The sequence below is a fragment of the Lampris incognitus genome, chromosome 2 (genome assembly GCF_029633865.1).
Source record: "Lampris incognitus isolate fLamInc1 chromosome 2, fLamInc1.hap2, whole genome shotgun sequence".
In the NCBI taxonomy this organism is placed as follows: domain Eukaryota; kingdom Metazoa; phylum Chordata; class Actinopteri; order Lampriformes; family Lampridae; genus Lampris; species Lampris incognitus.
In genome coordinates, this window is record NC_079212.1 from 135,408,655 (window position 1) to 135,424,631 (window position 15,977).

General features: G+C 43.7%; 1 protein-coding gene across 1 annotated transcript in view; it reads right to left on the reverse strand.

The window, feature by feature from the left end:
* Window positions 1-4,971: 4,971 nt before the first annotated feature.
* Window positions 4,972-15,977, reverse strand: part of necab3 (N-terminal EF-hand calcium binding protein 3) — a 103,900-nt gene continuing 92,894 nt past the window's right edge. The window contains exons 10-13 of the mRNA XM_056274803.1: window positions 12,749-12,861; window positions 9,974-10,051; window positions 9,287-9,378; window positions 4,972-5,000 (exon numbers count right to left, since the gene is read on the reverse strand). Coding sequence (XP_056130778.1) covers window positions 4,972-5,000; window positions 9,287-9,378; window positions 9,974-10,051; window positions 12,749-12,861 — 312 coding nt within the window. The remainder of the gene's footprint in view (window positions 5,001-9,286; window positions 9,379-9,973; window positions 10,052-12,748; window positions 12,862-15,977) is intronic.

Here is a 15,977-nt window from a genome sequence, read left to right on the forward strand (position 1 = left end):
GTCTCGGCCCTGTGTGATGGCCTGGCGGCCTGTCCAGGGTGTCTCCCTGCCTGCCGCCCAATGACTGCTGGGATAGGCTCCAGCGTCCCTGCAACCCTGAGAGCAGGATAAGCGGTCTGGATAATGGATGGATGGACATGATAAGGAAACGCACTGGCATTTGCATTTACTCGCATCAGGACTCAAAGGTGCAAAGGTCACCCATCACGCCAGCCTGTATTCTGACGCAAACGTCCCGTATCAGACAGAAGTCTTGCGGGTTGTTGCATATGTCTAGTACCTCTTATATATATTGTGATAAAGCCTCGAACAGACAGAACAGGTTAATCTCATGAGACTGTCGACCCAGTAATCTCATTTCAGGGCTCTTGTTATTCCCCTGTGAGTTGGTATTTGCACGTCTCCAGCTCTCTCTCTCTCTTTGTACAGCTATAGAAAATCCCTTCAGTGTCTCCAGTAAAAGCAAGCTGTGTGTACGAGATCGAAATCAGGTATTCACACAAGCAAGGCAGCAGTAGCAGCAAAGGGATTAATTGTGTATTGTTTTTGTTTTATTAAAGGAAAACTGGATGAATTTTGGCAGCGACTTTGCCCTTCCAAATTTTCTTTCAGCTGGCCAAAGACTTATTATCCATGTGTTCACTTATTTTCTTCTTATTTTAATTCCAGAAAGTTATTTGAGCTCACCGAGCTGCCCTCCAAAGGAAAGGTATACAGGAATGGTTGTGAGATGATTTCAGCCTCAGCTTACTTTGCAGAAATAGTCACTTTCACAGGTGTTGTAAATGAAAGCAGAAACCGAAGGATGGTTGTATGTGTGTGTGTGTGTGTGTGTGTGGGAGGGGGACACATTTTAAGCCCAGGGATGAAATGATGCAACTTCATTTGCACTGATGAGGCGACGTTTGAATCCGCATGTACAGCTCCGCAGCGACACGTTCCCTTTATATTCCTTCTCATTGAAATTCTCTCGGTTCTTTCATCTCTCGGTGACGGCTGGTGCGAGAAGAAATAAATGAACTCAAGTCACACAATAGCAAGCTGCACCTTTTACCCACACAATGCTATTCTTTATGCTGCATGTAGTTTTATATATGCGGTAATATAGGGTGGGTTTTGAGGAGCAGGCATGAGCTACATGCAGCTGGTTGAATAATGGTTGCAGTAAATAAAAATACCATGCATGCATAACTGTTCATACCTGTCCTGATGGGTACCCCATCATTGTACCGACTGACACTCCACCAGACAAACAGGCCGAAGGTCAGAGGGTTTCGAATCGACAACCAGAACATCAAAAATTGCAGTCTGTTGAACCAAACTTGATTATATCAGCACCTGTTTGCAGTGTAAATTCAGCACAAACCAAATTTCAGCAGTAGCTTTTCTATAGTAGCTGGGTTTTTTTTCTCCCTCCCCAATTGTATCTGGCCAATTACCCCACTCTTGGCATGCAACCAATAACAAATCATTACTTCTTTTTTACTTCCAATTTAGCTACTATTTCTGTGCCCCCTAAATTAGTGGCTCATACTGTAAGTATCATTTAGATTCACATATATCCAGTAACCATTACATACTAGTTCATTAACATGGTATCTAACAGCTTTTAAGTAACTTTTTTCAGGAACTACTTGTTAACAATTCGTCCCTGATTTATTCCCCATTCGTTCCCTGGTAATTGTTTGGGACTTTGTGTACAGTATTGTAAAGATCCACCCGCTCATTCAGTTTTCGCCACATTGTAAGACCTGCAGCAGTGTTGCTTATCATGGACTGTATGCAAGGCTCAGCGTTTTCGATTTTCTTCTTCAAAGCCATCCAGCGTGCCGAATTTCGCCACAAGAGGGCACCGTTACATAACCTCACACGAACAGGAACAACTTTTGGATCTGTGCAAACATAAAATCCGGAGATCAGTTTAAACCGATCTGCTCCTTTTAAAAGAATGTGGGTATTTTTCTGTGAAAACCGATAAAAACCGAAAACGCTGAGCCTTGAGTGTATGCAATGCATGCTGGCCTTCGACATTTCCCATAAGGGAATGTTTGATGAATTTAATTTAACTAAGCCCCCAGGGATAGCAACGGATGACCCAGCAAGGTTTCTTTTTTAAAAAAATCTATTTACTGAACTGATGACTGACTGAAAGGTTGTGACACCAGTCTCCATTGGCAGGAAGAAGCGTCTGGTTTATTCCCTTAGACACTGACTCAACAGAGGTGCATGGTACGAGACTCGTTTGATGGAGAAGCTGAACCGGCTGGTGGGCGGATGATGAGGGCTCAATCCATCGCCCACATCTCCAACACGTCTCTTTTGAGTCGGTCAGGTGTCTTGATGATGGATCTCCGGACACTCTGAATATTTTTTTCAGCCCCTCACATCCACCTTAAAGGAACAGTTTTTTTTATGTCTGTCTCTTATCGTCTAGTCACCACTCCTGTCGTACATAGGTAGGTTTCATTTTCAGTCATCCATCCTTTTCCTCATACTGGACACAGCTCCAGCTTGTCATCCACAGTTCGGTGTAATTAATGGAGGCCAAATCCACAATCCTCGTTCAGTGTAAAACAAAAAACACTACAGACAACGCTAACATGATGCTACAGCAGTCTAGCAAAGTGAATCTGAGTAGTTATTTAAAAACTTTACTTTTGTTTTTATTATTCCTGTTGGTCATAACTTGTAGTTTGTACTGCAGAAGTAAAACAGTACGGAATTACCCCCCCCCCCCAAAAAAGAGAGCAAAATTTATTAAAGATGATGTTAGCTTTATCTGAACCATGGACGGTTTTTTATCCTACTGGCTGAGGATTATGGATTCGTCCTCCATTAATTGCACTGAACTGGAGATGAACTGTAGACTTCAGAAAACCCCATCTATTCCTTTAAATCCCTTGAGGCAAATTGGTAATTTGTGATATGAAGGGCTGTTGTCGCTATTAGGAATTCAAAATCTGCCGAAATTTGCAAGTTGTTAGACACAAGGCTAAAATGATGCAGTATAACCCCCCCCTTTTTTTTCCTTACCAACTGTACTTTGCCAATTACCCCACTCTTCCGAGCCGTCCCGGTCGCTGCTCCACCCTCTCTGCCTATCCAGGGAGGGCTGCAGACTACCACATGCCTCCTCCCATACATGTGGAGTCGCCAGCCGCTTTTTTTCACCTGACAGTGAGGAGTTTCACCAGGGGGACGTAGCACGTGGGAGGATCATGCTATTCCCCCCAGTTCCCCTTCCCTCCTGAACAGGCGCCCCGACCGACCGACCAGAGGAGGCGCTAGTGCAGCGACCAGGACACATCCGGCTTCCCACCCGCAGACACAGCCAACTGTGTCTGTAGGGACGCCCGACCAAGCCGGAGGTAACACAGGGATTCGAACCGACCATCCCCTTGTTGGTAGGCAACGGAATAGACCGCTATGCTACCCGGGCGCCCTCAAAAGAATACTTTTTTTTTTAACGAAAAATTAAAACATATGACTTCACTTCTATGAAAAGCACCAGTCCTGGAAGACGTCCAAACATTTCGTTCGATGTAAACATGAAATTTCCAGCATTTCCTGTGGTAAATCTGCCAACATTGCTCTCCCTGCTGGTGAAACTTTTGACCACAAATATGTCACACGCGGAAAAAAATCAAGAATGAATGTTACAGTGACGGAGAAAGACAATCCAATGCCGACCAACTGATGGCCCTTTCTTCTCTCTATTAGTAGGGCAGATGTCTTGAGTTTTTTCTAAAGATGAAGAAAGGGACGACAATATTGCACAGACAATATTGGGGGACGACGTCGCCCTTCAATATTATTTACAACAGGTGATACTTGGGAGCTTTAACACTTTTATTAAAGTTACTTTGCAATTGTTGCAACGGGTGGGAATTTGCCATCATCAGACAAACCAAAGCACAACAGAAACATAAAAATAGACCTCCGTCTCCAATGTGCACATGATCAGAACTAGCGTGCCGTGTTCAAAGTGAATACATCTCACATTGTCTCATATAGCTCATCCTCTTAACGACTGCTTGACGGCAAGAGACATTTTCCTTTTCATGAGATGTTGTAGGTATGAGAAGCGCCTACATTTTTCAAGATGATTCAAGATCTGAGGCGGAGAGAGACGGCTTTAGGGACTGGGAGGTGTTACGGACATAAACAATTGATTATTAGTACATCTTTGTCATCATAGCCTCTTTTTTTGCATTCTATACACATCACACGGATATCTAAATCAATGCACTAATATGCTGCAGTATATTACAGTATGTAGCCAGTATGCGGAGTAAAAATAAAACCCTGTTGTTAAAAGGCATTAGCCACAGTGAACAGCATGCATGTTCAGGCCGTGTTAACCTCCACCATCCCCACCCGTCTCCCCATCAGCAAACAAGCCATTCAACACAACGTGGCGGTTTACCCAAATCCACTTCCGGCATTCTAACTTTTATTTCCTTTGGGGATGCACTAGCAGCTTAAACTAGCATCTAAGTGTTTTGTTTTTAAATATATAACTCTACAATTTCATCAGAGAGAGAGAGAAAAGACAGATAGAGAGAGAGAGAAGGGGAGGTGGAAGAGAGATTACAAGGACAAAAAAATAAAAGCTTTAAAAGCGTTGACTTTTTGCACTGCAAAGACTCGGAGCTGCCTTTAGGAATATAGATTGGCTAGGGCGCGACTATCCGTTTCTCACCCGTTTTGATATAAGCGGCACAATAATGAAGAATCCAAGACAGGGCAACATGAAACGACACTGCCAGAGAAAGCCGGCTTCACGTCCGAGTCTTCTGTATCCTGCAGCTATCCAACACACATGATCCTTTTCAATTATCCTGGTCAGCACTGGTGAAGTGTGTGTGTGTGTGTGTGTGTGTGTGTGTGTGTGTGTGTGTGTGTGTGTGTGTGTGTGTGTGTGTGTGTGACAGTGTGGGCAGCAGTGATGCGACATTCTGGCTCTACTTATTAGTTGTTAGTCATAATCCACCAGGAGGCTGTGAAAAAAACAGAGAGAGAGAGGGAGGGAGAGAGAGACTTTTGACTTTAAAAAAACAACTTCAATACAATGTCACACATTCACAGCAGCTTTGAAACAAAGACTCATAGAAACAGACAGAAATAACATCTGAAAACATTACTAAACATTAATTCATCATCCATCACTGACCAAGTGTCATCATTATAACACCACTGATTTACAGAGAGATAGAGATGGAGAGTGAGAGACATATGAAGAGAGAGAGAAAGAGCGATAAGGAGAGCGAGAGAGAGAAATGATAATAACCCCCTAATAATTCAGATTGAAAAAAGAGCCATTCAATTCTGGAAACAGCTAAAAATGAGTGACCCCAAATCCTATCATTATAAATCCCTCAAAAGCCAAGAGATGAACACAGAGAAGAGTCCCCTGAGTCAGCTGGTCCTGACGCTCAACAGACTAACATTAGGCCCTTCCAACACCACTAATAATAACCAGCCTCAGGACAGTGACGTCATCCCTCAACTAACTCCACCCAACCAACCTGTCAATCAACAAAAACAAAATGATGAAACCTATTGGACTGGAACAACCCAAAGTAAACTTCAGTGCTACAGTGCATCCGGAAAGTATTCACACCCCTTCACTTTCCCCACATTTTGTTATGTTACCGCCTTATTCCAAAATGGATTAAATTCCTTTTTTTTTCTCATCAATCTACACACAATACCCCATAATGACAAAGCGAAAAAGGTTTTGTAGAAATGTTTGCAGATTTATTAAAAATAAAAAACTGAAATATTGCATGTACATAAGTATTCACACCCTTTACTCAGTACTTGGTTGAGGCACCCTTGGCAGCGATTACAGCCTCAAGTCTTCTTGGGTATGAAGCTACAAGCTTGGCACACCTATATTTGGGGTATTTCTCCCACTCTTCTCTGCAGATCCTCTCGAGCTCTGTAAGGTTAGATAGGGAGCGTCGCTGCACAGCTATTTTCAGGCCTTTCCAGAGATATTCAATGGGGTTCAAGTCTGAGCTCTGGCTGGGCCACTCAAGGACATTCACAGACTTGTCCCGAAGCCACTCCTTCATTGTCTTGGCTGTGTGCTTAGGGTCGTTGTCGTGTTGAAAGGTAAACCTTCGCCCCAGTCTGAGGTCCTGAGCGCTCTGGAGCAGGTTTTCATCAAAGATCTCTCTGTACTTTGCTCCATTCATCTTTCCCTCGATCCTGACTAGTCTCCCAGTTCCTGCTGCTGAAGAACATCCCCACAGCATGACGCTGCCACCACCATGCCTCACTGTAGGGATGGTATTAGCAAGATAATGAGAGGTGCCTGGTTTCCTCCAGATGTGACATTTGGCATTCAGGCCAAAGAGTTCAATCTTGCTTTCATCAGACCAGAGAATCTTGTTTCTCATGGTCTGAGAGTCCTTTAGGTGCTTTCTGGCAAACTCCAAGCGGGCTGTCATGTGCCTTTTACTGAGCAGAGGCTTCTGTCTGGCCACTCTACCATAAAGGCCTGATTGGTGGAGTGCTGCAGAGATGGTTGTCCTTCTGGAAGGTTCTTCCATCTCCACAGAGGAACGCTGGAGCTCTGTCAGAGTGACCATCGGGTTCTTGGTCACCTCCCTGACCAAGGCCCTTCTCCCCCGATTGCTCAGTTTGGCTGTGCGGCCAGCTCTAGGAAGAGTCCTGGTGGATCCAAACTTCTTCCATGTACGAATGATGGAGACCACTGTGCTCTTTGGGACTTTCAAAGCTGTAAAAAAAAAATTTACCCTTCCCCAGATCTGTGCCTCGATACAATCCTGTCTCGGAGGTCCACAGACGATACCTTTGACTTCATGGCTTGGTTTCTGCTCTGACATGCACTGTCAACACTGGGACCTTATATAGACAGGTGTGTGCTTTTCCAAATCATGTCCAATCAATTGAATTTACTAGAGGTGGACTCCAATCAAGATGTAGAAACATCTCAAGGATGATCAGTGGAAACAGGATGAACATGAGCTCAATTTTGAGTGTCATAGCAAAGGGTGTGAATACTTATGTACATGCAATATTTCAGTTTTTTATTTTTAATAAATTTGCAAAAATTTCTACAAAACTTCTTTCACTTTGTCATTATGGGGTATTGCGTGTAGATTGATGAGAAAAAAAGGAATTTAATCCATTTTGGAATAAGGCTGTAACATAACAAAATGTGGGGAAAGTGAAGGGGTGTGAATACTTTCCGGATGCACTGTATGTGGCTCTAAACAGACAGTACAGCATGGCAGAACATGTGACCACGGTGACTGATAACACACAGAGAAAAACCTTGACAATGGACACACTCACTGAGCACAGCCTGGCCATGGAGAAAGACCCACACACACAAACCTGCTACCCAGAGAGGACAGACAGGCTGTGTCTCACTGTGGTCAAGGAGTGGTGGAGACACAGCTCCATTTCTTGACCACATGTGACAAATACAAACATATAAGAAAAGAATACCACCCCAAGTTCACAAAAATACAAATACATGTTGACTCTGCCCAGGCAATCCCCCACTTATTAGGTGAGAAAGCCCAATGTTCATGGTGGCAGCAAAGTATGTAGCAGCTGCCACAAAGTGAGGGATGATGAGGGGCTAAAATCAGTTCACTAGTATATATGTCTGTCTGTTTGTTTGTTTGTGGGTTTGTTTGTTTGTTATAACATTAAGTATTTTGTATCATATGTTATTAATGCTTTGGCAATATGAGAATGCTTGTCATGCCAATAAAGCAAATTTGAATGTGAATTTGAGAAAGATAGAGAGAAAGAAAGATATGGAGAGAGCGAGAAAGGTGGCTATGGAGTGAGAGAGATATACGGAGAGAGAAAAAGATAGATATGGAGAGAGAGATATGGGGAGAGAGAAAGTTAGATATGGAGAGAGAGAACGAGATGGAGAGCAAGAGAAAGATATGGAGAGAGAGAAAAAGGAGAGAGATATGGAAAGAGAGAGAGAAAGATGAGAGAGAGATATGGAGAGAGAGCGAGAGAGATATGGAGCGAGAGATATGGAAAGAGAGCGAAAGATGAGAGAGAGATATGGAGAGACAGCGAGAGAGATATGGAGCGAGAGATATGGAAAGAGAGCGAAAGATGAGAGAGAGATATGGAGAGGGAGAGATATGGAGCGAGAGATATGGAAAGAACGAAAGATGAGAGAGAGATATGGAGAGAGAGAAAGATAGATATGGTGAGAGAGGAAGAATTTCGCTTGGCCACTTACACATTTTGAAGGGAAACATTTAAAAAACACTAATCAACTGCATTTTATGAAGCCTTAAGTGAAACCTGTTCTTAAAGTAAATGTAAATAGTTTGAAACATAAAGTCCCTTGAGGGGCGAGCACTAATTAGAACATCAAACAACATCAGGGAGAATCTAAGTGTGTAACACTGCAAAAAAACTAAACTAAACAAGCTTATCAAGACATTTTTTCTCGTTTTACCTAAGTCCCAATGTATATTTCAAGATATTGCTTGTAAATTTTTCATACCCTACTGTCAGATAATATTGCTTGTTTCATGTTAAAATGACTTGTTTCAAACACTTTGGTGAAACTTATAATAAGATCTATAATAATAAAATAATTACATTTTCGTGTAACGAGTCATTGAGGTAGCAAAATGTTGCTAGCGTTGAGATGGGCATTGTGAGACTTAAAATAGTTTGATAAGGGCATCCGGGTGGCATGGCGGTCTATTCCAGTGCCTACCAACACGGGGATCGCTGGTTCGAATCCCTGTGTTACCTCCGGCTTGGTCGGGCGTCCCTACAGATACAATTGGCTGTATCTGCGGGTGGGAAGCCGGATGTGGGTATGTATCCTGGTCGCTGCACTAGCGCCTCCTCTGGTTCATCGGGGTGCCTGTTCAGGGGGGAGGGGGAACTGGGGGGAATAGCGTGATCCTCCCACACGCTACGTCCCCCTGGTGAAACTCCTCACTGTCAGGTGAAAAGAAGCGGCTGGCGACTCCACATGTATCGGAGGAAGCATGTGGTAGTCTGCAGCCCTCCCCGGATCGGTAGAGGGGGTGGAGCAGCGACTGGGACAGCTCAGAAGAGTGGGGTAATTGGCCATGTACAATTGGGAGAAAAAGGGGGAAACCCCCCCCCCCGCCCCCTCCAAAAAAAGCTCGATAATCTTGTCTTTATTGCAGTGATACACACAGATACTTGTGAATGCTGTCTCATGCATGCATGCTATTGGGAGTATTTGCATACAATTTGCATATAACTGTAATAATGCAAACACACACACCTGGGAGCAGCATAGTGGTCACTGCTTCAGAATCCTCCAGCATGTCAATGATGCAGCGCTGGAAGTTCTTACTGCTGTTGGACTGCAGGTAGCTGCAGACAGAGTCAGAGAGCAAGGCAGGAGATGACAGACAGAGAGAGAGAGAGAGAGAGAGACAGGCAGTACCACACAGGGATGGATAGAAAGATGTCGGTATGAATGTGAGAAAAATAAATGTTCCTGTTTTCCATACAGCTGTGATTCATTTTGAAATGGCCAGTTTGAATCATTTTGTCTCTTTTTTAACCCCTAAAAGAACTGTAATTTTAAGTAATGCTGAATGAAGCAATTCTTTATGCAAAAGGTATCTCCAGCAAGTCTAAATATACACACACGAAAAATAATCTGCATCCGTGTTCAGATGATTATTTACAGGACGGTGCAGTTTCACCTCCTTTGTATCACAGACAAAACCATTCATGGATATGAATACAGTAACTTGTCAAAACCACATCCTACCATGTAAAATACGTGTGTGTGGGGGTGTGTGTGTGCGTGTGTGTTTATGAACTGAGAGATAGGCCATCTGCTCATCTCCACTGGGAGGGAACATTCCATCAAGAATCCCCAGATAACTGCGCAAGCTGCCAATATCAGTCTCACACACACACACACACACACACACACACACACACACACAATACCCACCTCATCCAGGAGATGCGGTCTTGCCAGAACTCATACATTATGAAACAAGACTTCCCTGGGAGTCTCTGAACGGACACGCTGACAGAGGTATGGGAGGAGAAGAGCGGGGGGCAGGGAAAGAGAGAGCGAGAAATGGGGTATAAGAAAAGGCCAACAGTGACAGCCTGTTTCTAGAATGTAGTGCGAGATGGACATTTGTGGCAGTTATTAGTAAAAATAATAAGCTAAGCTCTGTGGAAGAGGGGCGATGACACAGTTTAATGTAAATAAATGGGCTGATGTCTATCAAACAAACTTTGGGCAGGATTTTTTTTTTTTTGTGAATCTGCTAATTCATGTTATTGAAATTGTTGTTACAAATCAAGCCACGTGCTGTCTGGGTTCAAATAAATACGATCAGAGTTTCTTTGGTCTACAGTCAAAATGACAAATATTCACCATTAGTATTTTTACATCATACATTTGTCCCTTAGCTGACTTACTGTACATGCATACATTTTGTTATTGTTAATTTCACTCAATAACAATGCCAATATACAAGTAAAACAGATGTGATTGAACTGTGATGGGTGGTAATTACTGAGTAATAAATGAGTAAAATAAGGTCTTTTCGATGTCTCTGGTTTACGTACTTGTCTTTATAATTTGATGTTAAATATAATCTACATCAAACATTGTATGGGATAAATTCACACGTCACATTGTACTAAACAACTATTTTGAATCCTTGGTGTCTTCGGGATCAATAGTAATGATCTGTTTGTCATGGTTGTGTGGTCTAGGTTTCCAAGGCTCACCTGTTCCCCATTCCCTGACTGGCGTGCCATTTCTGTTCCTGTCCTGCCTTGCGCACCTGTTCCGCATTTCCCTGATTGGCTCTCCAGCAGTTATATTCCCTCGGGTTGCCCTGACTCTTTGTCAGATCGTTATGTTAGCTTTTGGTAGCCGGGTGTTTCATGCCTTGTCTCGAGCCTTGCTTGCTGTGTTTACCTGCCACCCCTGTTTTTGTAAGTTTTTCCTCCATTAAAGCATTGCTCTATCCCAGCCTGTCTTCACTGTCTGCATTTGGGTCCTCAATTCCTGCTCCCGGCAGGACAGTACGATCTGACCAAATATGGACCCAGCAGATCTGCCCAGCATCCCAGAGTCTCAGCTGCCCAGTGTCCCAGAGACTCAGTTGCCTAGCATTCCAGAGTCTCAGCTGCCCAGCATCCCAGAGACTCAGTTGCCTAGCATTCAAGAGTCTCAGCTGCCCAACGTCCCTGAGTCTCAGCTGCCCAGCACTACAGCATCTCTGCTGCCCAGCACTGCAGCGTCTCAGCTGCTCAGCACCACACTATGGAGATCTGTCTTGCTCCAGGGAGGTCAGCCTGTCCCTGCTGACACCCAGCCTGTTCCTGCTCCTGAGCCGTCAGCTGCTGACATCCAGGCTGATCCTGTTCCCGAGCCTCCAGCCGCCTATGCCGATGCCTGGCTTGATCTCGATCTGCCACCCGCCTTTGCCAACGCCTGGCCAGATCTCGATCTGCCACCTGCCTTTGCCAACGCCTGGCCTGATTTCAATCTGTCACCCATCCAATGAACAGCCTGACTTCCAGCTGGGTTCCTGGTTGGCTGTTACCGGTGGCCTCGAGGTTGCATGGTTCCAGCTCTCGGCTTCCCATGTCTCAAGCGGTCCAGCTTTCCATGTCTTGAGCGGCCCCGCTTCCCTGTCTCGAGTGGCCCCACTTCCCGTGTCTCAGCACTGTAAATTCTAAAAGTTAAGTTTACTCAAAAAAAAAAAATTAGGAAACCGATGACACTTGAGAAAAGTAAGTAAATGAACTTAATTGTGTCAAGTTATGTGAAATAATTTTATGTTAAATGAACTTGACACAATTAAGTTCATTTACCTACTTTCCCCAAGTGTCATCGGTTTCCTAATTTTTTTTAAGTAAACTTAACTTTTAGAATTTACAGTGCAGTGGCCCAGCTACCCGTGTCTCCAGTGGCCCAGCCTCCTATGCCCACACCTCAAGTGGCCCCGTCGCCAATGCCGTCACTCCAAGCAGCCCCGCTGCCGGCGCACCGAGTGGTCCCGCCTCCGTCCTGTCCACGTCGTCTGTTTCCCGAGCCGTTGTCCTGTCCACATCACCGGTCTCCTGAGCGGCTGTCCTGCCCATGTCGCCGGCCTCCTGGTCATCCGCCTGAGCTGCTCCACCCTTCAGTCCTGCATCCTGGTTGCCCTCCAGATTGGTTGCATCCATCAGTCTAAGCTGGTCCATTCATTTGGGACGTCTGGAATCCGTCCCTTGATTGGGGGGGATCCATTTCCCTGATTGGGTCTCCAGCATTTATATTCCCCCGTGTTGCCCCGACTCTTTGTCAGATCGTCATGTTAGCTTTTGGTAGCCGGTTGCTTCATGCCTTGTCTGGAGCTTTCCTTGCTGTCTGTACCTGCTGCCCCTGTTTTTGTAAGTTCTTCCTCCATAAAGCATTGCTCTATCCCAGCCTGTCTCCACTGTCAAACTGTAATATAATGTGAATATTATGTGGTGTTATCTTTACTCCAGTTATGTTACCAGCTTTAACAGATAAATACCATTTATCCCTGACACACGACAGATTCAAAATACTTCTGTTTGGTACAGTGAGATTTGTGAATTATTACCAGTAATCATTTAAATTAAATCCATTATTACTGTGTTATTTCTGCATAATGGCTGGCCAGAAGTTTAAAGTGTTGCTAAAATCATTAGACTGTATGTTGCTTGGCCTAAAAACTGAGCCACTCACTGCAGGTTGTCCGAGTGGGCTGCCGTGGCATCAGTGTAGCTGTTCAGAACCTTCTGGAACTTCTCCAGGTTTTCCTCCATCACAGTCAGCTGCCTCTGCACCAGCAGGATGTTCTGTTTGGTACCGGGATAGGACGGACAGGCCGGGGACAGAAAGACAGGGTGAGATGCCCAACATCCAATCAGATATCTGTACCTCAGGAACATGTGGCTGTGTGTGTGTGTGTGTGTGTGTGTGTGTGTGTGTGTGTAGACATATCTGGAGGAGAGATGCTGGGTATATTGGGAGAAGGATGCTGAAATTGGAGCTGCCAGGGAAGAGGAAAAGAGGAAGGCAAGAGAGTAGGTTTATGGATGTGGTGAGGGAGGACATGCAGGTGACTGGTGTGACAGAAAAAGATGCAGAGGACATGAAGACATGGAAACGGATGATCCGCTGTGGCGACCCCTAATGGGAGCAGCCAAAGAGTAGGTTTATGGATGTGGTGAGGGAGGACATGCGGGTGGCTGGTGTGACAGAGGAAGATGCAGAGGACAGGAAGAGATGGAAACAGATGATCCGCTGTGGCGACCCCTAACGGGAGCAGCCGAAAGTAGTAGTAGTAGTAGTACTAGTAGTTTGTGTTTGTGCCAAATTAACTGTACCAAATGGATGTCACACACGTAAGAGAAAACTAACTTTATTATTATAATGAACATAAACAACGAGCATGTCTATTGTTAGCTCTCACAGCTGTCAAGCTAGCATGTTATTATTGAAGCTAGCAGGCAGCTATGTGTTAGCAACCAACCTTTGTGTATGTGCAACTGTTATGCGCATAGCAAACGTGTGTGTCACTGAGGGTTTGATAGACAGCTCGCTCATTCCAATCATTTGACTTGGTCGTTCGTTTGATTGGATGTCGTTGTTTTAGCTCCTGCCCCTTACAGGAATGACGGATTTTTTAAATTTCTGTGTCAAACGTTTTTTTTTGTTTGTTTGTTTTTTTAGTACTATCGATTACTGTCGAGATATAATAAGAGATTTAAAATTTTGCCAAAAATTGGTGGCCACCTATAGCTCCTTTAAGTGGGCCTGCAGGAGACCGGAACGTAAACGGTGAAAATTAAAATTGGAAGTTTTTTACCTATCTTGGCATGAGTGTTTATTGAAATACAAACATGCTTTAGCTGCTATGAAAGCAGCATATCTCTCTTACTTAATCAATAATGATAAATATAAGCCCAGATTTCTCTTTGACACAATATCTAAATTTACTAATAAGCAGCCGTCTATTAGCTGCTCACCATTCACGGCCCATGAGTTTCTAGACTTTTTCTGCAATAAAGTTGATGAGGTCATAAACAAAATTATTTCTTCAACTCCAGCTACTCCTGCAGATTCTGTCCTACCAAATTCATATCTATATAACGAGTTACTGATAGTTCCTGTTATTCCAGCCTTTGAGACTATCTCTCTTGATACCTTGGCTAAACTCATGTCAGCTTCTAAACCAACTACTTGCCTATTTGACCCTTTACCAGCAAAATATTTTAAAGACCTCTGGCCTTTCCTGGGACCTACAATTCTGAACATTGTTAATTTATCACTTACTACTGGTACTGTTCCCAGTAGTTTTAAGACAGCTGTGGTTAAACCGCTACTTAAGAAATTGCACCTTGATCCAGGGTATCTTAATAACTATCTACCAGTCTCTAATCTTCCATTCTTTTCTAAAGTAATAGAGAAAATCGTGTATCAACAGATTTCAACCCATATAGAAGAAAACTATCTCTATGAACCTTTTCCATTGGCTTTCATTTCAGGGCCTGTCACTCCACTGAAACTGCTCTGACTACAGTGGTGAACGATCTACTAGCTATGGACTGATTCCACTTCTGTGCTTCTACTACTGGACCTCAGTGCAGCCTTTGACACCTTTCATCACTGTATACTGTTAGACAGAATAAATTGGAATTTTGGTGTCTCAGGCTTAGCTCTCTCTTGGTTTAAGTCCTACTTATCTGGAAGAACACTGTGTCTGCTATAATAATATTACATCAAAATTCTCTAATGTTAAATATGGCATACTTCAGAGCTCGGTTCTTGGCCCTCTACTTTTCTCTTTTTATATTTCAGCTCTTGGCCAAATTATACGCAACCTTGGAATACATTTCTACTACTATGTGGATGATACTCAGCTCTATGTGCCTATAAGTGCTGATCATCATACTCAAATGACTAATTTAGAGGCTTTCTTGGCTACTGTGAAAAATTGGATGTCACTAAATTTTCTGCTTTTGAATTCAGATAAAACTGAGATCAAGTAACCATAACAATTGACAACTCTGACTTTACAAAGTGTGGCAGCCAAAAATCTTGGCGTTACATTTGATCCCAGCCTTTCCTTTGATAAGCACATTAAAGAAATCATCAAGACTGCCTTTTTTTCCACTCATGTAACATAGCTGAAATTCAGTCTTTCCTGTCTATAGCTGATGCAGGGACTCTAATACATGCATTTTTTTTCATCCAGACTTGATTACTGTAATGATCTGTTTTCAGGTCTGCCACATGCTAGTACTAAAAGTCTTCAGATGGTGTTCAAAGTCCTGCAGCTAGAATCCTAAACAAAACTAGAAAATTTGAGCATATTGTACCTATTCTTGTCTCTTTTCATTGGCTTCCTATTCATGTTAGATCAGTCTTCAAGGTGCTTCTGCTGCCCCATCTTACCTGTCTGATCTCCTTAAATCGTACATTCCATCTCAAGCTACCCACCCTCAAAATACAGGGCTCCTGTGTGTACCCAAAGTTAAAAAGAAGTCAGCTGGTGGCAGGGCCTTTCCTTATCAGGCCCCATTCTTGTGGAATAACCTGCCTGCTGCCATCAGACAATCAGTCTGGTGAGTCCTTTAAATCCAAACTTAAAAGTAATCTTTTTGCCTTAGCCTACAATTAGTTGCCTTTTAATTGAGTACTTCACAAACTGTATTGCATGGCGGGTCAGTTTCTGTCTCAATTAATTTACCAAGCACTGTTCTGCCGACAAGATTATAGCGTATAGCTTATTGACTATTGCAAACTGCTCTCTTCTCTCACGTCTTTTCTCTCTCTGAATGATGTCTTCTCCTTTCTCTTCTTCTGTGTATGTGAATGGTGTGATGTGAGTCTCCCGTGTGCACGTGCAGTCTGTCCTCCTGTCAGATCTACATGGTGATCGCCACCTGGACACTGCTTGGCATCACTC